The sequence below is a fragment of the Theobroma cacao genome, chromosome 6 (genome assembly GCF_000208745.1).
Source record: "Theobroma cacao cultivar B97-61/B2 chromosome 6, Criollo_cocoa_genome_V2, whole genome shotgun sequence".
Lineage (NCBI taxonomy): Eukaryota > Viridiplantae > Streptophyta > Magnoliopsida > Malvales > Malvaceae > Theobroma > Theobroma cacao.
The window spans coordinates 26,114,741-26,137,280 of NC_030855.1; the positions used below are offsets into that span (position 1 = coordinate 26,114,741).

At 36.8% G+C, this 22,540-nt stretch overlaps 5 protein-coding genes across 11 annotated transcripts; 4 read left to right on the forward strand and 1 right to left on the reverse strand.

The window, feature by feature from the left end:
* Positions 118-3,091, forward strand: LOC18597348 (protein C2-DOMAIN ABA-RELATED 11). 3 transcript variants are annotated; one of them, XM_018123070.1, is made up of 4 exons: positions 118-378; positions 805-959; positions 1,528-1,623; positions 2,403-3,091. In XM_018123070.1, exons 2-4 carry the CDS (start codon positions 849-851, stop codon positions 2,697-2,699), a joined length of 504 nt encoding a protein of 167 aa, XP_017978559.1. In that variant the 5' UTR covers positions 118-378; positions 805-848; the 3' UTR covers positions 2,700-3,091. The 3 variants fall into 3 exon arrangements, with proteins under 3 accessions (XP_017978559.1, XP_017978558.1, XP_007026380.1); XM_018123069.1 differs by having other exon boundaries at positions 825-959; XM_007026318.2 differs by having other exon boundaries at positions 119-378; positions 840-959.
* Positions 3,177-5,478, forward strand: LOC18597349 (DNA oxidative demethylase ALKBH2). 2 transcript variants are annotated; one of them, XM_007026320.2, is made up of 4 exons: positions 3,177-3,802; positions 4,477-4,593; positions 4,685-4,874; positions 5,053-5,478. In XM_007026320.2, exons 1-4 carry the CDS (start codon positions 3,584-3,586, stop codon positions 5,244-5,246), a joined length of 720 nt encoding a protein of 239 aa, XP_007026382.1. In that variant the 5' UTR covers positions 3,177-3,583; the 3' UTR covers positions 5,247-5,478. The 2 variants fall into 2 exon arrangements, with proteins under 2 accessions (XP_007026382.1, XP_007026383.1); XM_007026321.2 differs by having other exon boundaries at positions 5,057-5,151.
* LOC18597350 (acetyl-CoA acetyltransferase, cytosolic 1) lies at positions 5,524-11,188 on the forward strand. Of its 2 annotated transcripts, none has more exons than XM_007026325.2 (15): positions 5,524-5,904; positions 6,068-6,214; positions 6,578-6,676; positions 6,759-6,932; positions 7,037-7,142; positions 7,605-7,743; positions 8,028-8,105; positions 8,194-8,259; positions 8,936-9,021; positions 9,301-9,400; positions 9,483-9,593; positions 9,723-9,764; positions 9,928-10,014; positions 10,270-10,355; positions 10,846-11,188. In XM_007026325.2, the coding sequence occupies exons 2-15, from the start codon at positions 6,154-6,156 to the stop codon at positions 10,877-10,879; spliced, it is 1,269 nt and encodes a 422-aa protein (XP_007026387.1). In that variant the 5' UTR covers positions 5,524-5,904; positions 6,068-6,153; the 3' UTR covers positions 10,880-11,188. The 2 variants fall into 2 exon arrangements, with proteins under 2 accessions (XP_007026387.1, XP_007026386.1); XM_007026324.2 differs by having other exon boundaries at positions 5,525-6,010; positions 6,108-6,214.
* LOC18597351 (WEB family protein At1g12150) lies at positions 14,213-16,733 on the forward strand. 2 transcript variants are annotated; one of them, XM_018123796.1, is made up of 4 exons: positions 14,213-14,330; positions 14,564-14,690; positions 14,770-15,003; positions 15,147-16,733. In XM_018123796.1, the coding sequence occupies exons 3-4, from the start codon at positions 14,818-14,820 to the stop codon at positions 16,605-16,607; spliced, it is 1,647 nt and encodes a 548-aa protein (XP_017979285.1). In that variant the 5' UTR covers positions 14,213-14,330; positions 14,564-14,690; positions 14,770-14,817; the 3' UTR covers positions 16,608-16,733. The 2 variants fall into 2 exon arrangements, with proteins under 2 accessions (XP_017979285.1, XP_007026389.2); XM_007026327.2 differs by lacking the exon at positions 14,564-14,690.
* Positions 16,825-20,798, reverse strand: LOC18597352 (phosphatidylinositol/phosphatidylcholine transfer protein SFH9). 2 transcript variants are annotated; one of them, XM_018123797.1, is made up of 11 exons: positions 20,512-20,798; positions 20,377-20,405; positions 19,539-19,622; positions 19,325-19,378; positions 19,107-19,184; positions 18,888-18,941; positions 18,731-18,790; positions 18,559-18,654; positions 18,131-18,232; positions 17,973-18,053; positions 16,825-17,329 (listed from the first exon to the last, which is right to left on the reverse strand). In XM_018123797.1, exons 1-11 carry the CDS (start codon positions 20,564-20,566, stop codon positions 17,018-17,020), a joined length of 1,005 nt encoding a protein of 334 aa, XP_017979286.1. In that variant the 5' UTR covers positions 20,567-20,798; the 3' UTR covers positions 16,825-17,017. The 2 variants fall into 2 exon arrangements, with proteins under 2 accessions (XP_017979286.1, XP_017979287.1); XM_018123798.1 differs by lacking the exons at positions 20,377-20,405; positions 20,512-20,798 and adding an exon at positions 19,850-20,370.

Below are 22,540 nucleotides of genomic sequence, written 5' to 3' on the forward strand. Positions count from 1 at the left end.
AACTCCTGACCAACACGTGCCTGTCTGTAATGTTCATTGTTCACGTTTAACAATGTTATTATTGTTACCTCCAGACCAAAATGGAGTTTAGATCACAAAATCATTTATGCGTCTGTGTCTGTGTCAGTGGGTTAATTTGTCTCTGCTGTTGTGTTGGGCCAACCGAGTAAATTTTGGCTTCTTTGTCTCCCTGATTAAGGCCTAAATTACAGATTTTCTTTCTTTTGTTTATGCTCTTACGGCTCTAGCTATTAGCACTAGAGTTTCTCTTTAACGGGGCTGCCTTCCTTGTCTGCAAGTTTAAGCAGAAAAGCTTCATCCGCCCCCGCATGCCAGCCACTAACCCATTGCCCACACCATCTTCAACAGGAATCACAGGTCTCCTCTCTCTCTCTCTCTCTCCTTCGCTGGATCTGGTATTTGGCATCTATTTTGATGCTTTTCTTCATTTCTGTTTCTCTCTTTCACAACCCCAATTAATTATTTCATTGATTTGACGACTTCTTCTTGTCTGTTGCTCCTTTTTCATGATTTTAGCATAGCATAGCCTTGCCTTTCCAAAGCCCTTTGATTTTTGGGTTTCTGGAGTCTGGACTGTCTTAAAAAGTTTCTTCTTTTTCAGTAATTCATTATCATCTACTATATGCTATGCGTATCCTTTTGGCTTTGTCTGGAAACTATGGATTTGTCATTTCTGGTTTTCACCTGTTCTTTTTTCTCAGATAATTCCTTTTTTCATTGACAAATTCAACGTCATTTTTTTCATGGATCATTTCTGTTGGTTGGAATTTTGGGTCTTTGCAGTGACTTATTCTTTTCAAAAGTGTATGCTTTTGTAGAGCTAAAAAATGGGAGAGCTTTTGGGACTGCTAAAAGTGGTAGTTGTGCAAGGTAAAAGGTTGGTCATCCGGGATTTCAAGAGCAGTGATCCTTATGTTGTAGTCAAGCTCGGTGATCAGGTTTGTTTAGGCTCCTTTCATTTTTTTCTTTTACCATATTTGTCAATGTCCTATCTTTTGTTAGTTTTCCTCAAGTACACAGCGTTGCTGTTGTAGTGTCCTGTACAAATGTTCGTATACTACAATTCTCAGTGATCCTTTATCCTGAGAGAATTTGCATAACTCATGTTTTGCGTTGTCAATGCTATCTCTATTTAATTCGTCCCACTATCCTGCATCAGTAATTGTTTTGTGTCGCTCTATGTATTTCGAACTGATGTTAGAAGAAAACATAGGGACACAAAGAACTATGTTATTTGCTTTTTCCTCTCTCATGTTTTTATCAGCCATAAAGGGAGATGGATTCTCTATGGTTTCTAGCAAAATGGGCCAAGTTTTAGTGCCAATTCCTTGTGAAAAAGGCTTTGCAACTGAAGGCTGGCAGCATTTTTATGCCCCAACTATTTTTCCCTTCTCCTTTGCTTTTGATTGCTTGTATCAGATTCTTGTGTTTCATTGACTTTTGCTTTCTTTTTTTAGTTTCTCTCACCACTGAAAATTTTCAACCAACTTGGGTCTTTTACTCCAGGTGGCAAAGACTAAGGTTATCAACAGTTGCCTTAATCCAGTCTGGAATGAAGAGCTAACATTCTCCCTCACTGATCCTGTTGGAGTTTTAAATTTGGTAAGTTTACGATATTTGTACAGTATCTTGTTCAAAAATGTTTGATTGCTTATCTGATCAAAACCTATTATAGGAAGTATTTTTTGTTCATTATTATAGGATTTATAATTCTTTTGATCTGCTACATTTAATTTGTTCTGTCATTTGCCAGGTTTATGAAGTTATTGATCTGTAGTTGTCCTATTAAAGCTTGGTTGATTAGAATCCTTGTATTTACATACCGTGCATTTACCTTTCCTTTTCTTTTGAAGCATTTGCTTGGGGTTTACGATTTGCTTTGTGGTCTGCCGATGGCTACACCTAAGTTTATCCCATTTGCCTATGTTTGTTAGAGTTACATCTATATTTTCTGAGTTTGGCTGAGTCAAATGTTATTAGGCCATATAGAAGTTAAAGAATTTGAGAAATTTATTGCCTGAAGATTCCTCTACATGGTAAGAGATATTGGAAGTATTGGCATCTTGTTAGTTTTCACATGCTTTGGACTACATATTTAAAAGTTTTCAACTGTTTTCTTAGTTTCAATGTGAAGCAGACAACGACCTCCAGCTTGTAGAAAATGTTATATTGTTTTTAATTTCATTTATAAAGCAGACAGGAATATTTCTCTCATAACTCGTGAGTTTATGCTTGTAGCTGATGTTATTGTTTGCCTTCTTACTTTCTTTAAAAAAAACATTATTACTATATGGCTGATGAAGTACTTTGGAAGATGCTAATGACATTGTTAGTAAAAACAGATTTTGATGAAGAATTCACAAAAAATGCTTTTTCCACAGGAAGTATTTGACAAAGACCGTTTCAAGGCAGATGACAAGATGGGACATGCTTATCTAAACCTTCAGCCACTTGTCTCTGCTGCTAGAATGAGCCATGTTCTGCAAGTTTCTTCTGGTGAGATGCCGCTAAGGAAGGTTGTCCCTGACAGTGATAATTGTCTTGTTAGAGACAGTTCTATTTGTTGCATAAATGGTGAAGTGGTTCAGAGCGTTTGGTTAAGGCTTTGTGCAGTTGAGTCTGGGGAGATAGAACTAAAGGTCAGGTTAATAGAGACTTCTGATGGTCCTTCAAGATAGTTGAGCCATCTGCTGATGTGCAGATGCTCGTGAGATAGTGTTGGGGTGCTGGTGCGTGGGTTTTATCCTGTATCTTTTGTACGAAGAAGTGGGGGAGTGGATGGTTCTACAGAATTTACAGTCAGTCTAGGCATACTTCTCTAAGTATAGGGAGACAGAGTTGAATGTCTCCGGAGTCTTAGTTTTCCCAGGCAGTTTTAAAAGTAGATTAGAAGTATCAGGCCATCAGCTTAAGGTACTGTGCATAAAATAGGTGGTTTGAAACAGTTTCTAATGGAATGGAAAGCCGTTTGTTCTATCCTGATTATATTTTATGGGATGGCAACGGGCAATGAACTCGTAACTGCACAAACTGTAATAGTATATGCATGTCTGCAATTGGTTTTACTAAATTGAGAAAAATCTATTATTTTTCGGTTTGTTTAAATGCTCAAGTTTTATATCAATGGGAAGGCCTAAGGAGGTTTCAAAATGTAAGGTGAGAGTGCAGTTTTTTGCTCCAATATCAAGAGATTTTGCAATGCACCTTAATACTTACTAACGGAAAGGAAAAATGATTCAAGGACTCATGAAAATTACTCGTAAGCCCAAACCTAAGGTGCAAGAAAAATGGAGAGGTTGGATGATGGTAAAAGGAAGTAAGGCCCGAACCCAACAGTGTTAATCTGGTAAGCCTTTTTCGGATTAGCATGAAGCCCAAACCACATAGCCGGAACGGTGTTGCCCCGTAAATTGAGGCAGCGAAGGTTCCTTCCCGTCCACAGTTGATACTTGATAGTTCCATTCCGTCATCAGATTCATACAGTCATATCTAACTGCATACAAGACAACATCTTTGTCTGTTTGAGTCGGCATCAAAAAAGCTTTGAGTGCTAGCTGCGTCCATGAGTTTGTTGAAGTTGAAGGCGGTCCCTGACCCTGACTCGAATCCTAACGACAACGCTAAAAAGACCCAAACGATCGATCTTGGAAACGGGAGTGAAGTAGTTTACGTGCCCAGGTTTGTAGCCTACGACGATGGCTGGGAATTCTTCAATTACCTCGACAAACACATTCCTTGGACAAGGCCCACCCTACGCGTCTTTGGTCGATCTTGCCTCCAGGTTTTTCTATTTTTATGTATTATAAATTCCATATTTTGCTCTAATTTTAGATCTCTCCCCAGTCCCGTCCTTGTTTCAATTGCTCCTTTTTCTTTTACTTTCTTTTGAGGTGTGGGGTCTTCAGTTTTCTTGATTTCTCAGCTGAAGCAATCTTTACATGTTTTTAGCCACTGATTCCTGATTAGTGGTACAGCGGTTGTTGATGAAGAAAGAGGTGTTTCTTCTTGTACTATTGATAGCCTGCCTCTGCCAGTTTATTTTCTTCACATGATTTGATTGTTTGTGTTTTCTAATCTACTTCTAGTAAATAACAAGTTCTGCCTGCTTGCCTGCCTTGCAATGGCAATGGCAGTTGAAGAGTAGCGGTATATTCCTGTTGGTTGTGACTCTCTTCTGCCTTTTCTTGTATTTCTCTATGCCAGCCTCACCTGTTGCCTTGAAATTGTTACCAACAAATCACTGCTATCATCTTTCATCTTTTAACTATTCATGACTTGATGATGACCACAATTTTGTTGTAGTGATGGATAAAGTTCACTGATTCATATTGCCTGAGTGAAAAGCATGTTTTCTAAGCATAAATGGATGGTAATGGTACCTTTAGTTATTGACATGTATGCTTTCCAGTAATAACTGATGCTTGTCTTTTCCTCTCTCGAATTCTATACATGCAGCCAAGAGACACATGTTATGTTGCGACTGCAGGATTGCCTGACTTGATTTATAGTGGATATCAGCCACATGCTTATTCTTGGGATGACTTCCCCCCACTTAAGGACATCTTGGATGCCGTAAGAATGCGGTCATCACCTCACTAAATATCATTATCAGCAATTTTTTCCTTCTCTAATGCAATATAATGTCTTTGATTATTTCCTCAAGGTCCATAAAATGCTACCTGGGACTAGATTTAATAGCTTGCTTTTAAATCGGTATAAAGGGAGTAATGACTACGCAGGCTGGCATGCTGATGATGAGAAGCTTTATGGATCAACCCCAGAAATTGCTTCTGTTTCCTTTGGATGTGAACGTGAATTTTTCTTGAAGAAGAAAAGCCGTAAGTCGTCCCAAGGTACAGAAGCTTATCCTCCTCCAATTTTGTAGAGACTTGTACTAGTTTTGTTAAAAACGCAATGCACACGTATATGTTGACATTCTCATTTTGGATTCCTTTTCTTTTTATTTATGAATAGCATAGCCGTGGAGCTTTCATTGATTTTATTTATGATTGTTTTTGTTGTGAGTGCTAGAAAGATCTGATGAAGGACCTCCATCGAAGAGGCTTAAGAAAAGCAACAACGTTGATCAGCACTGCTTTAGACTAAAGCATGGATCACTGTTGGTCATGAGAGGGTACACTCAGCGTGACTGGCTACACTCTGTGCCTAAGCGTGCCAAGGCAGAGACAACTCGAATTAACCTCACCTTTAGGCATGTTCTTTGATGTCAGGATTGGAGGAAAATGGTTATATATGCCCATGCCCTGCTGTTAAAATTTTGTATCAATAACTCACAATGAAATTTTGGGTAGGAAGGAACTAAACCTGCACTTTGTAATCAAGGTCTGTAATGTATGGTATAGTTCTGGTTGTATGAACAGGGGAATACTTAAGAACATGACAAGGGTATTAATTAAGGCGTTCAAACCTTGAAGACGCCCATCAGTATCTTATGCACCAGCATTGCCCGTTGCCTGTGTCACCATAAGTATTCAAGTTATTGAATTTTTCATTCAAAAAGGGAAGCAAGCAATGGGGAAGATAGGTCTTGTCGGTAATTTAGCGGATGGTATTCAAGAAAAATAGAATTTAATTAGGTATTGTATTTGAGTTTCATGGTTGACTAAGTTGAACAAAGAAGGAAAAATATAAAATAACGATGATGCAAGCAAGACACGCAGGGATTAGATAGCGCCGCAAACTGGATAGAGGCGATGAGGCTTGTTGCAGCAATCATAAGAAACAAGACAAGTGGAACACTACTACCACTTTTGGACCCAAACGTGCATACGTGTGCATTTACGCTTTCCAACGTGGTTGTTGCTGTGCTCTCTCTTCTTCTGTTCTGGCAGAGCCAAAGTCGGGCTGGCTAGCTCGGTCTTGGTTCGTTGCTTTGCTTTGTCCTACCTAAGACTCCAGTCTTTGCTCAAATCTTTCCTTTGTTCAAATTAAATTCATTTCCTTGACTTGTGTCTCCATCTTGCCTTGGGTAATAATCTGGACTGTCTGTTTTTCTAATTCTCTGTCTTTTTCTTTTCCTTAAAAGTTTCAAACAGAATTCTTCGCATGTGATGTTAATCTTACAGACTGCAGAGAGGTGATTGTGGTTTGAAGCTTTGAGCGCTTAACGCCATGGCTCCTCCAGCTTCCTCCTCTTCTTCTTCTTCTTCAGATTCCGTAATCAGACCTCGAGGTTGTTTCTTCTTTCAGTATTTTCGTTTCTTCTCTGCCGTCAGTTCATCAGTTTACTTAGTGCTACACTCTTTTGAGCCAATTACTTATCGCTCGCGCATCGAAGTTGAAACAAAATTATTTTTCTAATATTTTGTTTCTATCGAAAGGAATTTGCTTGCTTCTGCCTAACTTGTTATTTTTCGGAGGGTATATGTATTACTAATTGGAGCATCCCTCCCCACTTATTTACAAGACTACAACTGAGATTACAAGATTATATTGTTCATGATCATGAATCATAATAGGAGTAATTTCTACTACTTGCCTTTACAATATTCTAGTAGTAATTTACATTGACCTCGTTTTAACTTTGTTCGTGCAGATGTTTGTATTGTAGGTGTTGCACGAACACCAATGGGTGCTTTCCTTGGCTCCCTTTCCTCTTTCTCTGCTACCCAACTTGGATCCATCGCCATCCACTGTAAACTCCTAAACCCACAATTCTTTACTCCTTGTATTTAAGTTCGCTTCTTATTAATGCCTTCTTTAACACAAATATGCAGCTGCCCTTAAAAGGGCAAACCTTGATCCATCACTTGTGCAGGAGGTTTTCTTTGGGAATGTTCTTAGTGCAAACTTAGGCCAAGCTCCTGCTAGACAGGCTGCATTAGGTGCCGGTATTCCTAATTCCATCATTTGCACCACTGTTAACAAAGTTTGTGCATCTGGAATGAAGGGTAAATCCTCTTTCTGGACAAAAAGAATGCTGATGCTTCTTGCTAAGTACGGGCATGCATAATTTCTTATGATTTGTCCCTCCTTTTATTCCTTCCTATCCCAGCGGTGATGCTTGCATCACAAACTATCCAATTAGGCATCAATGATGTTGTCATTGCTGGTGGCATGGAAAGCATGTCAAATGCACCCAAGTATTTGGCAGAGGCAAGGTGTGCATCCATGTTTTTTTCCGAGTCTTGAATTGTTGCATGCTGTCTTTTTGCCTTTTCTGATACTCATGGATTTGAGCAAGTACATTTGATCTTGCAAATATTGATGTCATTTTAATAATTAAACGGTAATTTTGTAACTGATTTAAAAATTATTCTGACATACAACCTAATTGATGACATTGAACTGAAATTGAAGACCTTGTACCCACCAGGGGCATTAGGTGGCTAGTCATTCAATTTTAGCTTGAACAATTGTTTTTATGAAGATTTGCTGCATAGGAATAGTGTTGGTGCTTGGTTGGATAGATATCTGAGTAAACCTACATTTCCACCACAGAAAATCATTGGTTGGGTTAAAAAGATGGTGTTTCCTTTTTGATTTGTTTGGTTATCATTGCATTAAATGATCTCTATGTTGTTCATAAGTCATTGAAAGTTCTATCTCCAATTTTTGGGCAGAAAGGGATCTCGTCTAGGACATGATACCATTATTGATGGCATGCTCAAAGATGGGTTATGGGATGTATACAATGACTTTGGAATGGGAGTATGTGCAGAAATATGTGCTGACCAACATAACATTACACGAGAAGAGCAGGTACTGTTTCTTCACAATCCATATGTTCAACGCTTCCTATTGTCTTTGGTATTTTTAAAGGTAGAGTTGATTATTGTCGTTTTTGTAACTTATACTATTCTCCTCATACAAAGTTTTGGGGTCACGTCCCATTAAGAAGTTGCTCCTTTAATGGTCTTTAAACCGTAGGTTAAGATATTTTTTAATGTGTTTTTATGTTTTGGTTGTATTCTCATTAATATTGTTTAGTGTTTACTAATGCATGCTAATGTTCTCCCATATGTTATACCTGTCCTCTCTTGCAGGATTCTTATGCTATTCAAAGCTTTGAGCGTGGCATTGCTGCTCAAAACAATGGCCTCTTGGCTTGGGAAATAGTTCCAGTGTGGTTTCTGATCTCACTAAAAAATTTGGGGAAAATCGATAGTTTATGGTATTTTGTAACATAAATTCCCATATTTGTACGTGCAGGTTGAAGTTTCGGGGAGAAGAGGGAAACCATTCACAATTATAGATAGGGATGAAGGTTTAGGAAAGGTATAAGAGAAGGTTGTACTTGGCATTTGATATTCCATTGAACATATGTTCTTTGCTGTGTTTTTAACCTTTGGTTGTCCTATCTAAATATCTAATCACATGGAAGGTTTTGGAACCCTATTTTTCATGGTAAGATGTTTTTGTCACCTACCCCCTTTCCAAGATAATATAATATAATATATATATGTATGTATGTATGTATATATGCATGCATGCATGTTTGTTTGTAATATTGTCTCTTTATGTTTATAAAGTTGGCTTGAGCAAGTGCCGTAAAAATAATGGGGAAAACTAGTGAAGATGTTGGCTTCTTGTTTCACCTTTTTGTATTTCCCTTGGTTGGGAGGTCCATGCATTACCCTTCATTTGATTCTAGACATTCGTTGTAACCAAACCCTTCTTCTTCTTCTTCTCTCTAACTTGTCCTATCCAAATTACAACAAACTGTACCCATTGTGAAGAACAAGGTTCTGTAATAGCAATAGCATTTCCAGGTTCACTTAGTATATAAGACCCATCAAATTGATGGTTATCAATTATTTTGGATGCAACAGTCCAATTATAGCTGTTTTAGTCCCAAATAATACCTGATGTCCATGCTTAATCTGTGGTGGTCTAATACTGTAATACATGCTTTGGTGCTGATCTTTTCTCTTTTTATCTCTACCTTTTCTAGTTTGATGCTGCAAAATTGAGGAAGCTTAGACCAAGCTTTAAGGAAGAGGGAGGATCTGTTACTGCTGGCAATGCTTCTAGCATTAGGTCTCTCCTCGCTGTCCCCTCCCATCCCTTTTTAATGTGTTCCTATACTTGCAATGTATTAATGTGATTGCGATTGCATTCAGCCCCTATCTTCTTTGTAATAAAAAATTTGGTCTTGCAAATTGGAATGATATGCTATGAGTTTGAGCCATATCTTCTCACTTTTACAAACAAAATATAAGTTTTGCTACGATAAAATCGCTGTTGCATGTTTCTTTAATATATTGGTGATTAAGGGTATTCCTTACTAGTTATGGGCTGGTCTGTTATGTTGGGTAGTGATGGTGCAGCGGCGATAGTGCTAGTAAGTGGGGAGAAAGCAACCAAGCTTGGTTTGCAAGTAGTTGCTAAGATCAGAGGATATGCTGATGCTGCTCAGGTACTGCAGATAATATTTGTTTGTATTTCCTGGTTTTGGCTTATTTTTAGATAAGTAAAGCTGATGGAGCTTGTCTTGGCAGGCACCTGAATTGTTTACAACGGCTCCAGCCCTTGCCATACCAAAAGCTATTTCAGCTGCGGGTTTGGAGGCTTCTCAAATTGATTACTATGAAATAAATGAAGCTTTTTCAGTAAGAAAATAGGCTAATACTTTTTGATAGTGTTAGTATCATAGTAATATTCTTCTTTTTTTTTTTCCCTTTTTGTTTCAGAAAATCAGTTGGTTCATTCAAGTCCATGTTTTGTTTAATTTTTTGCAGGTTGTGGCTCTTGCCAATCAAAAACTGCTTGGCCTTAATCCTGTAAATCTTCAACCATCCTCTCAATTTTTAATCGAATAGTTCACTGATGATAATTGACTTTTTTTTTTCAAGATTTCTTTAGCCTGGCTCATCATGCATTTTTGGCTCTTATAATGCATTATATGATTTTTCAATGTCTTAGCTTGTGCTTTCTGGGATGCAGGAAAAGGTTAATGTTCATGGTGGAGCGGTATCGTTGGGACATCCATTAGGGTGTAGTGGAGCTCGTATATTAGTCACATTGTTGGGGGTAAATCATAGGAGCTTATTTATGTTTTTGGCCACCCTAATTTCTTTCTAATGATTTGAAATACATTTGAATACCCCACCCCTCTCTCTCTTTCTTCAAATAAGTTGAATGGTGTATAGCTGCTGAGGCCCCTGTGCTCTCTCTCTCTCTCTCTCTCTCTCACACACACACACACACACAAACACATGCAACCCCACCTTCTCACATCCTAGTAACATGAATCGGTAGATGATGCATTGATGCTTTTTATTGCAGGTGATGAGACAGAAGAATGGAAAGTTCGGGGTTGGTGGAATCTGCAATGGAGGAGGAGGAGCATCTGCCCTTGTTTTTGAGCTCATGTAAGCCTTATATATATATATATATATTTGGTAAGATGTATGCCCATTACACCTAATAACTTTCTTGTCCAATTAGAATTTTATCAACATTGTTCTTAATATGTTTCAGAGTTGTTACTCTAGTTCTTGAGCTAAACCAAAGAAATTTCATAGCAGGTTTGCACCAGATTATTAATAAATGTATCGTGGTTTGGTTCAATAATTTTAAGTAGATTCTACTGCTTGACTGCTCCATGGTATTTGATGTTGCCTTGCCCTGAATAACTTCCTGTTAAACTCTTTTTTCACTTTACTATAAATTCAGAAAAGAAGAGCCTTGTCACAACTTAGTAAAACGAGATGTCCAAGTCCTCATTAGAGAACCTGGTCTTTTACTAAGTTCCTTAGCAAGAATCTGTATACTATTCTGACCTGTTAAATTTTGTAAACACAAGTCTTTGCTATGGTGTTAATGGGAAGTGCCATTGACGAAGAATCTTGCATTTTGCAGGCCGGTTACGAAGGTGGGACCGTCATTGTTATGAAACCGATGCATATATTGCTGTGAAATTTAGCGGTTCTTTGTTTTTTTGTTTCTCAACTTTAAAAGAAATAAAGCAAGTTGTATCATGTCTTATGGGAGTAGACAAGTGCTGCTTCTTTTCTGAAATGTTGATGTTTTATCTTAATAAATTGATATTTGGTTATCAGATAATTCCGAAAGAATATAGTAGTATGTAATGTGATGTATCTGAATCCAGTTAGGGAAGAAATCTTGTTGGGACAGGGAATAATGTGGGTGAAGCCAGCTGCTGCATTAGAAACAGTCAAACGTTACTAATCATTTCCTTTCTTATTTGGTGAAAAAATGTTAGACATTTCATTTCGAGTATCAACGACTTTCAGTCAATAACCCCAATAGAAATTTTATATTTTGTAATTTGTGTGCGAGGCTGAGGTCTGAGGGTGGTGGCATTCTCCTCAAATTTAATATTAAGATTAACCGTTGAAATGCCGCAAACAATGGTGGCTCTCCGTCCAAAATTAGTACAGGAATGACACCTCTAATTTTGGGCCTGTTTTCTTATGTTCTCGACAGCACAGCACAAGACCAGATTAGACCAGGACCTGCACCTCATCAACTTCAAACTTCAACACTGGCAGTCGATGCAACAGGCGTTACTATTAATTTAAGATACTGTGTAACTGATCGCATTTTTAAAAAAAGATATAAAATAATAATTTTAATTAACATAAATCTAATTATTTAATTTAATAGATATACCTTACTGTTATTTCTTCTGCTTGTTTTATGTACTTATCATTTCAAACATAAACATCTTTTCAGTTTTTTTTTTTTCAAGTCACAAAATAAGATTGTGTCATCTACATATTGCAAATGTGTAAGAGACAAACTATTTTTTCTAATCATGACTCCTTAAAGATAAAATAGTATAACCAAAACTAGCTTTTAATTTCCTAAATATAAAATATTATCGAAACAAATTATGGCCAAAGTGCAAACAAGTTCACAGATAAAATAGTATAACCAAAATTAGTTTTTAAACTCTTAAAGATAAAATAGTATCGAAACAAACCGTGACTAAAGTGCAAACAAATTCACTTCCAATTAAGCTCCCGAAAAAAATCAAAATTTTTTTTTCATTGCCCATTTTTAGTTCTAAGATGTTATCTCGTTGTTTCCGCTCCATTACACTTGTTCCATCAAACTTCATTCCCGTCACTCTGTCACATGTCATATCCAAATCGCGAAACCTTTTTCATGGAATCATAGCAATTTTCAATTTCGTTTCGACTCCATTAAGCCTAGATAGAAAGTACTTGAAAATGATATCTTCCTTTAAAATATGAATTGCACTAACATTGCACGTAAATTACACGTGATAATAAATAAAAATAAAAATAAATATATTTGATTTACAAGAAAAATTGTATAACTAAAACTAGTTTTTAAACTCTTAAAGATAAAATAGTATCGAAACAAACCTAAATAGAAAGGTATAACATAAAAAGTTTTAGTTCCTGCAAACCATTTCCTATCTCAACTGTAAATAAGCTACCATATTTGCTATTATGCTTGGTTTGCCATTTATTATAAATGTGAACATAAAGAGCTCTAACAAACATTATAAAACCAAAGCTATTATCAATGTAGCATTGATAGTTAAAAAATGTTTCAGCAACTTCAAGAAAACGAAAATCAAATTAAGGGTGAACTGTTTTGTCTTCAAACACTCTTTCAATATGATCTTGTCATTCAATATCTGGAATCAGTGCTAGTAATATCAAAGTGTCCATTGGGCTTAATTTTATACTTCTTCATAAACTTATCACAACCTTAATGTAGGTCCACAAGTAGGGATGGTTCATTAAAAATAACTTATAATTATTGAAAGAAATAAATACAAAATCATACAACTATACAACTACTAAAAGAAAAATAATATGAAAGATAAAAATAGTTTAAAAGATACATACATTACCAAAACAGCTTGTAATTGGTAAAATAGAACATCATATGTTGCAAATCCAAAAGAATGATATTCATCTTAGAACCACATAATTGATGAACAATGCCAATCACCTTCGCTAGTACTTTCATATAACTGCTTTTATTTTCACAACTCATTACTTCACCCTTAATTTCGACCTCCTTGTTAGCATAAATTTGATTAATGGTAACATATGGACGAATAACTCTATGACTCATATCATTAACTAGTGAGGTAATAATAACTCTTTAAAAAAAAAAAAGATATCAATATATATTTTTATATTTTATATATAATAAACTTACAAAATTTATAGCATACGTCATAATATTAGCACTTATTCTAATAACTTCCAACAACAAGAATTCTTCAATGCAATAGGCGTTATTATTAATCAAAGATTAAATTGGGATAACTTCTAAATATACTAATTTTCTTTTTAGTTTGAAAGAAATATACTAATACTATTTAGTTTTTCATTATGATTGAATTGTTTGTGTTGCTTGGTGTGTTTATTACAATCTAAGTGTGTTATCTGGTTTCTTGTGGATGTATGTTTTTAAAATATATTGTTTGTATAAAATCATTTCTCCGAACTAGAATTATTGCATTAATATTGCACGCAAATTACACATAATAATAAATTTAAATAAAAAGATATATATTTGATTTACGAGAAAAATTATATAACTGAAAGTAGTTTTTAAACTGTTAAAAATAAAATAGTATCGAAATAAACTTAAACAAAAATATACAATATAAAAAGTTAAATAAATTTTTAATTTAATTAGTAAATGATTTAGTTGTGATAATATTCAATTAACGTTTAAAAAATATAGAAAATATAATATACTTAATAAAACAACTCTAAATTTATGAACAAGAATCTTGTTTATTAAGTCAAATATAAACTATACAAAACCGTAAATCCAATTGTAGACTCACCTTCATTTGATAATGTTATCTTAGTGCATATCAATTAACCATATTAGTCATTCATGATAATTTTGTTGGGACAGGGAATAATGTGGGTGAAGCCAGCTGCTGCATTAGAAACAGTCAAATGTTATTACTTATTTCCTTTCTTATTTGGTGAAAAAACGTTAGACATTTCATTCCGAGTATTATCGACTTTCAACCAATAACCCTAACAGAAACTTTCTATTTTGTAATTTGTGTGCGAGGCTGAGATATGAGGATGGTGGCATTCTCCTCAAATTTAATATTAAGGTTAATCGTTGAAATGCCGCAAACAATGGTGACTCTCCCTCCAAAAATAGTACAGGAACGGCACCTCTAATTTTGGGTCTATTTTCTTATGTTCTTGACAGCACAGCACAAGACCAGACTAGACCAGGACCCGCACTTCGTCAACTTCAAACTTCAAGGCTTCCTTTTCCTTTCACCAATTTGTTTTCTAATAAGCAACTTCACTTTCGTCTCACAGCCTCAATTTCTGCTTCCTCCAACGTATCCGCATCAGGTTCCTTTTGCAAATCATTTTCATTGCCATGAACAATGCCATCTTCATTCTTAAGCCACCTGACTTGTTTAATTCAATTGTTCTTTCTTTCTTTATTTTTTCTTTTAAAAAAAATGAATGGGATGTAGGTAATATATTAGATTCAACTGATATCAGCTAAATTAATGCATGCATCTGCGATCTCCCAGTTGAACAAAAAAGGTTTCCTTTTGATATTATAGTTCATATTGCAGAAGCAGAACAGAGATTGTGGCTCATATTTGGATTTGCTTTTATGGTTCATATAGCTCACGGCTTTGCAATGTATCTGAATTCAAGAGTCTTCTCATTCTTGAATCGATATTCTAGTACTAGTTTTATGTATGTTGTTGTTTTCCATACGATAAGCTGTATAATGCAGGAGGATAATGATCATGGCAATCCAACTGCTCTTGCGCAGGTCAGCTTTCGAGGAAATTCATTGATCAATTGGCTACCAAAGACAAAAATGGTTAATATCCGCCGCGTAAACAGCGAACGCCTTCCCAAGTCCTTAGGTTCACCAAGGGCAGAGGTAGGAGAGATTGATACCAGGGTGCCGTTCCAATCTGTCAAAGCTGCTGTTAGTCTATTTGGGGAAGTAGCTGTTTCCAGGGAGAGACGCACTCCTAGAAAATCAAGACTTTCTGCAGAGGTAGGTAACCAAATACCCACGTCTGATCAATGCTTTTCCATCTAAATGGCCGGCCGGTTAATATATACCTATATATAGCATGCAGAAGCAGAAGCTATATATATAATTGTATGCAGTCCTAATCTGCTTATGTTGTTTGCCAGAATGTGATAGACAAGGAGACGCAGCTTCTCTTGGCGCAGAAAGAAATTAACAATATAAAGCAAAAGCTGGAGAGTGACGAAAGCACAAAGGCCAAGGCAGATTTTGATCTTGAAAGCGCAAAGAGAACATTGCAGGATTTGACCAGCAAACTTGAAACAATAACCCAGTCCAAGCGATCCGCAATTGAAGCTACAGAGGCAGTGAAGGAACAAGCCAGGCAACTTGAACTCCAAAAATCAAAGAACCATCAAGAAAGCAATGCACGTAAAATGGAATTGGAGTATGCGAGAGAGCAATATATGGCCGTTGCCACGGAGCTTGATGCCGCGAAGCAAGAGCTCAATGAAATCAGGCAAGATTTTGATGCAGCCTTGGAAGCAAAGTTGGCCGCATTCCAACAGGCAGCAGAAGCACAGCGTTGCTCTAAAATGCATGCTGAAAGGGTTAGTGAGCTCTCGAAAGAAATCTCGGGCATGAAGGAAGCAATTCAACAAGTAAAGTTAGCCACCCAACAGGTGTACCAGGAACAGGCAAATATCGCGGAAGAGAAAGATGCCCTGCAAAAATCTTACAAGAAGGCCAAGGAGGAAACGGAAAACAAATTGATATCCTCGAGGAAAGAATATGATCCTGAGCTGACGAAATATCTGGAGGAGAAGCTCATGGAAACAACAGCGGAGGTCGAAGCCTTGCAAGAAGAGATGAAAAAAGCCCATGCTTTAGAAATGGATTCTGTGAGAGTTATAACTAGTGAGCTTAATGAAGCTACAACAACACTGCAACAAGTAGCGGATGAAGAATGCTCTCTTCGGAATTTAGTGAGCTCCCTTGGGCTGGAATTGGAAGAGGTGAAGAGAGAACGACAAGCTGAAATGGACAAAGAAGCAAAAACTGTTGCTGAACAAAATGAATTGAGGGACCACAATTTCAGACTCCAACAGCTGTCATCAGAAATTGAAAATGCAAGGCGAGAAGAACAAGAGATGAAGAAAAGTACTGAAGAGCTGAAAATAGAAGCTGAAACCGCCAAAGTAGCGGCGGAGGAGGTACAGCAAAAGCTAGAACGTGCTTTGGAACAGGCTGAAGAAGCAAAAGCAGCAGAGAAAAAGGCGGTTGATGAAATGCAGGTTTTGTCTGCAAAAGAGGACATTGGTAACACGGAATCCAGTGGCAAGATTATAATCTCCATGGAGGAATTTGAATCTTTGAATAGGAAAGTGGTTGAATCTGGAGATATGGCAGACTGGCAAATAGCTGACGCAATGGCTGAGCTGGAAGCAATTAATGCCAGAAAAAGTGAGACAGAAAAAAGGTTGGAAGCAAGTTTGAAAGCAATGGAGGAAATCAAGGCTGCAACCGAGCTGGCCGAGAAGTCAGCGACGATGGCAGAGGCGGCACAGGGCGTGATTGAGGGTGAGCTTAAAAGACGGCGTCAACAAGAACAAATGGTTGCACCTTAAAGCCTAGCTTAAAAGCTGCTGCACCCTAAACAATCTGTTTCCCCTCACACTTTCCTCCCTTGGTGGGAACAAATTAAACAAAAGAAAACATGTCAATTAATTATCCAGCAATTTGGGTTTGCGTAAGCATTTGCCTCTTTAGTTCTATTATATCTTATAAATGACAATAATCTACCACTTAAAGCAATAATTTGAGTAAGGGTGAACTAGATTTTTCTGATCAAGTCATCTTTGACTAAAAACCGTGAAACTAAATAATACAATAGTATTCCTAACTCCACATACATCGTACTGACTTTTTTCCTCCCAGACTCACCTAAAGAGGATGTGAGCTGCTACTCTTACTTTCAATCATATCCTATTCCCGGAATGGTAGAATTAAACCACATCCTGATTGGGAATCAAGAGTCTCAATCATCATCGATTTTGATGCCACTAATCGACCGGGACAACCCATTCCCATTCTCAAACTTGTGCAACTCAGACTCTAGAGTTTTAGCAATCTCTGTTCCTTCAGCAGCGGGCTCGGGCAGATCCACATGAAAAGATCCCTGTTTGATGGGTTGAGCGGGTTCAGTGACCAAGGACTGCTGCTTTACGTAGTTGTAGAGCTGTTGATGGAAAGGATGATCCAACGAAAAGCAGTTTTCATTTTCTGAATGGCGAGATGACCCAGACCCTTCCTTTCCACAGAAATGTGGCATTGATGCTAAATCCATTATCTATAGATAAGATATACAGCCAACATAATTAGTATTTTTTTTTAAGCAGAAAAAATGGTTCTGAAATTACATTTCCCCTGATGATTCACTGTTTAGTTGAAAAGATACGAGCAAATATAAGGGAATTAGTTATTTGTCATTTGACTTCTCAAGTACCGGATTTACTAGTGAAGCAGTGGAACAGCAAGATGATGCGAATGAAGAAATGAAACGAAAAAAGGGATACATGCTGTTTCTGTATGTAAGCTCTGCAATCTAGCTATAACGGTGACTATTGAATCTCACAGTTAAAATATATTGGCTTTCTTCAAAGACTAAAATGGGAACCCCATTGCCACAAACAAAAAGAAATGGGAACAAAAGAACTACAGAAATTGCATCCCTGTTTGAAATTTCAGTACAGTAGAAGAAAAGAAAAGTGAGAGTAGTATAAGGCTCAGATAGTTAATAGAAAAAAAATTAAAAAAACATCTTCCGGGGCCAGCACCACCTCAGCCCACTCTGCTATGGCAGAGAGAGAGGGGTAGACAGGGAAAGGAATGATTATTTTGAGTATCTCCAAAGTATCTAAACACACAAACGGGCAGGTTTTAGAACACCCATGTTTTTCAATATTTGAAGGAATTATGAGAAAACACCTTACCTTCAACAGCTCATCTCGCCCACAACCTGGCAACACTTGAATTTTTTTCCTTGTCCTCTCTTGCAAAAGGGGCTTGACAACCTGCTCAGAACTCAAAGGTTACATCAATCCATGTCAAAACCATTTACCGGAAAAAAGGATACATATTCGAAGCTTACCTTCCAGCAAGCAGAGAAAATATATGGAGCATTTACAATGTAATATGTATTTGTCTTCTCCGGGTAGTTCAAGTCATCAATAGTTGAGATGATTGTCAATAACTGTGTTAACACAACAAATAAAATAATCATACTGATGCATGAGGCATACAGTCAAATCAAATATTTAAAAGTTTGGATGGTCGAATCTTCAGAATTGGAAATAGTCAGTTTAACATTGAGTTTTTCTTCTTTTTGCTATGTTAAGCCTTTTTCAGCAGCTTAGTTCTCAGCCTTTCAGGATTCAAATATTGAATCTTTCAAGGTTCTTTACCAAAATTATCAGTGTCAGAGATTAAAGATAAGATAATTACATATGCATATAGGTTGCAAATCTGCTACCCAAGTCCAAGTAGAACAAAATATGGCAGCTAAAGTTGAGGCAATACCTTTATATGGGTCAGTGCTGAAAGCTTCAGGCCAGTCATATCTAATACTTTTATACAGGTGGTTATGGGTCGCCCATGCTTCTTTGATGCAGAAGGCTAAAACAGTGTATAAATGTCAAACAAATGAGCAGAAAAGGCAAGAAATAAAAAACTTCCAAACTCTATTACTCACCAGAATTACACGATCTCGATATTCATTGATTTGAATATGTGACTGCACATAGTAGTGAACCTATAAATAAAATAAAAGAAGCAAATAAATACCACGCATTAGTTGTCTTTCTGATCAATGATCGAATACTTGTAATGCACACTACCATAAAACTTACAGATGCTTTATCAAATGTGCTAAGTCCCACACCAATAGCAAAGACCGGAAGCCCCTGGAGATGGAAAATTAAAAATTAAATAGCATACCAGAGAGGATATGCGATTCCCATCATAAATTCATTATAATCAAGTGTCTTTGTGTCTGCATGAAGCACAACATAGTATGATTGAAAATGTAAACCCAATAAACCAGATTAAATTTGAAAAATTATGAGCACCTCTCTTGAGTAGCCAGACATTCCTATGAGCTGTGAATCACGCACTGCTCTGTAAAGTTCAGTAGGAAATATGGGTTTCTGTAGAAAAGATTTACATTGAATAAAAATAAAAATACTGTTCGCTGACTCAAAGCATAGACAAGCATCAACCTAGTAGTTTACTAGGAAAAGCAACCAGTTGCAACCTAGATGAAACTACTGAGAATACACAAACTTACTGTTAATATATTGTCAATGTCATTCTGCACCCTCCAAAGCAAGCTGTCCACCAACTGAAACATGATACAGCAATCAATTCCATCATACCAAGATGACATTGTTATCAACTTCCACAACAAAAACAACAGTTTTTTTCTATTTTTATTGCTTTCCAAACCCAAGAGGAAATTGGGGTACACATGATTTGGCCTCATCTAACTCCAATTAACTAACCATTTTATGAGCTTTGACAACACTCCACTCTCTTGCTTTTAGAAAGCGCGCCAATGTTTCAGCTCGGTAGCCTTGATGAACATTCTGCATATTGGGAAACAATTACTACAAACAAATGCAAAAATTGTTGCAGAATAATTATCCAAAACATCCAGTGAAGCGATAATGAAACATCTTGTTCCCTACAGCATTTTGTAAGCTGCCCTCAAATATAAAATGCCTTAGTTATGCATAAACTTATCAAGCATCCTACAAAGTTCCTTAATTGCATCAAAGTAGAGAACTATCAATGGCAATATATTCTTGATTACCTCACAACATCAATACTTTTTTGAGGCAAAAGAATTCTCTTGTAATTACATTCATCATCTAACCTGCCTAGCTTCCTACTTCTGATGAAACGCTATTGATAGGATGCTTGATGCAGTTACATTTGATGGGACAATGGAATTCAGAAAAAGAAGAGCCAAGACCCCAATTACTGGTAACAGTAAAAAACGAGGAGGAGAGATGAAGCATTTGTTGAAAAAGTTAAGATCAGAGTCCCCATTAAGCTCACATTTCAACTAAAAATAAAGATGCGTGTAAGAAAGCAAAGGACATAGAGCAGGGAGATAGCATAGCAACTAGATTACGCAAAAGAGCAGATCAGATGTAGGCAGTAACACAGATATATGTACAGCCACTAATGATGAGAAAACAAAGACAGAATTCACGCGTTTACCTGGAAAGGAAAAGATTTTAGCCAATAAAGAAAGATAGCTGAACACATTTGACTGGCGTTGAATAACATATGATATGAGAGATCAGAGGGGAAAAGAAAAAGTGAAATGCGTACCTCAAATGTCTTCTTGAGAGGCTCATCAACTGCCATAAAAGCAACTATAATCAGCAATTTCGTATCGCTTACCTTTCCCAGGATAAAGAAAAAGATAGTAAATCAAAATCAGAATATTGAAAAAAGAGAAGAGACCTCGATCCATTAATGCCTGCAACTGAACGATCGCTTCCTGAGAAACGATCCCCATCTCTCAATTGCCCACAATGTCGTCGATTTGTTGTTTCCGTGAATTACTATTATCCTATGGAAGCAGGTAGTTCTAAATTGTACTACTAGTAAATTATTGTCAATTAAAACTGTGATTATTGATTGTATTTGTTGGTAGACAGAAGCAAATATTACTAATAAAACCACAACGAGTTGAAAGTCTCTGGCAACGTAGATTAGTAGTAGTCAATGGTGAAAAATAAAGGAAAGGAAGTAAGAAGGAATCAACGACAGGATTAGACCCAAGTTATAATTATCAGAAGAAGAGTCAAGGAAGGAAGTCGGGCCTCCCGTAAACACCTCCAAGGCCCACCTACACCTACTACAGTACCACCACAGCCCGTTGCACTATGCATTAACTTATTACTCAATGACGAATCAAAGATCAACTACTAACTAGTTTTGTTGTGCCAACCGACTCTGCACTGCCCGTGAGGCTGTGACAACTACTAAAACAAAACCTCTAGCGGAAGCTTCAATCACCTTTCAAGCATTTGCCTCCTTTTCTTTTCCTTTTCCAGTTTCAGCAGTCTTATTACCAATATCACCATTGTTTCTGTTGGAGATTAAGGGTATATATTTCATTTTTGGCTTGCTGTTGCTGCTCTTGGACTCACTCACTGCTGCCTGCTTTCTCCTAATTATTATAAGATTAAGTCCTATCGATGAGACAATGAGTTTTATTAGCAGCAGTCATTTCTTTTCTTAAAGTTAAAGATAAGTAAGTAGCATTACATAGCCACTTGCTTGTTTCCAAGTTTTAACGTCGTTTTCCTCTTTCGTATTACTTTTTTTTTTTTTTATCAACTCTCCTTTTTCTTGTTGGATGGATGCCTTAGAAGTCAGATCCATGCATGTCCTTTCCTTTTCTTTTTGGAGGAGAAGGAGATGTTGCATTTTGTGTTGGTTCATGGATGGGTTCTAAAGTGTGGGTGGCTTGCCCTTAACGACATGTCAAGGCATCGACCGTAAATACGATACTATCATCATCATCTAAAGGAAAAGAAGATGGGAATATTGTTTTCACTTTGCACCAAAAAGAGAAAAAGAAAGATAAAAAGAAGAAGAAGAAGAAGAAGAAGATGGAATGCCCTGTCAACCCCCACTTATCAAGTATTATTATATATGGTCATCTGTTATTGTCACATTTGCTTTAGGGACCATGCATTATGCAGAGTGAATATCCAAAGACCAAGAAAGGCATTCCAGGATATCCCTGTGCAAGTATGTTTTTTCTCTCGCTATCCCTGAACAGATTTTAATTTCAAAAGCAGGCCCAAGTCCACCCCCTGGACGGGCTGGATTATAGACCCCAAAAACATATATATGCCATGGGAGTGCAAATGCAATACAGGCCTGGATGTAGGATGAGTAAAAACTCCATGGAACAATTTCTTGCTTGGAAGAATGAGTTAGTCAAATTTTGCGGAGGCTAATCAACAGAATTTAAGAAAAAATTATAAAGTATTGGTGGGGTGATTGATTCCCTGGGGCATATGCGGATATCCTTGAAAGTTTCGTATCATCGAATGCAGACTAGTATTACATTTTCAGTACGAAATGTGAATGCGTGATGCTATTTGACTATACTTATATATAAAATTGCATTATTCCATTAGACCTGACATTGTTTTCCTTCTTATAAGTTAGAATATCCTTATTATAGCATCCGATAATTACTTGTAAGAGAGAACACTAATTAATATATTGTAAGCACAAGTATGAATTGACAAAAATGTTTGTAGACAATATTCTAACCCAAGATATTTGTTTATTAGTACAATTATACAATGTATGGTATTGGTATATATATGTATATCAAATAAAAGTGCATTTTTTTCAAAAAAGGCAGACCAAAGATGCGTTGACAAATGCTAGCAATTTAAAACAAAAAGAGTGACAGCAGCTTAGAGATATTGATTGATTGATAGCCGACATGTGGGAAAAGTCAAAG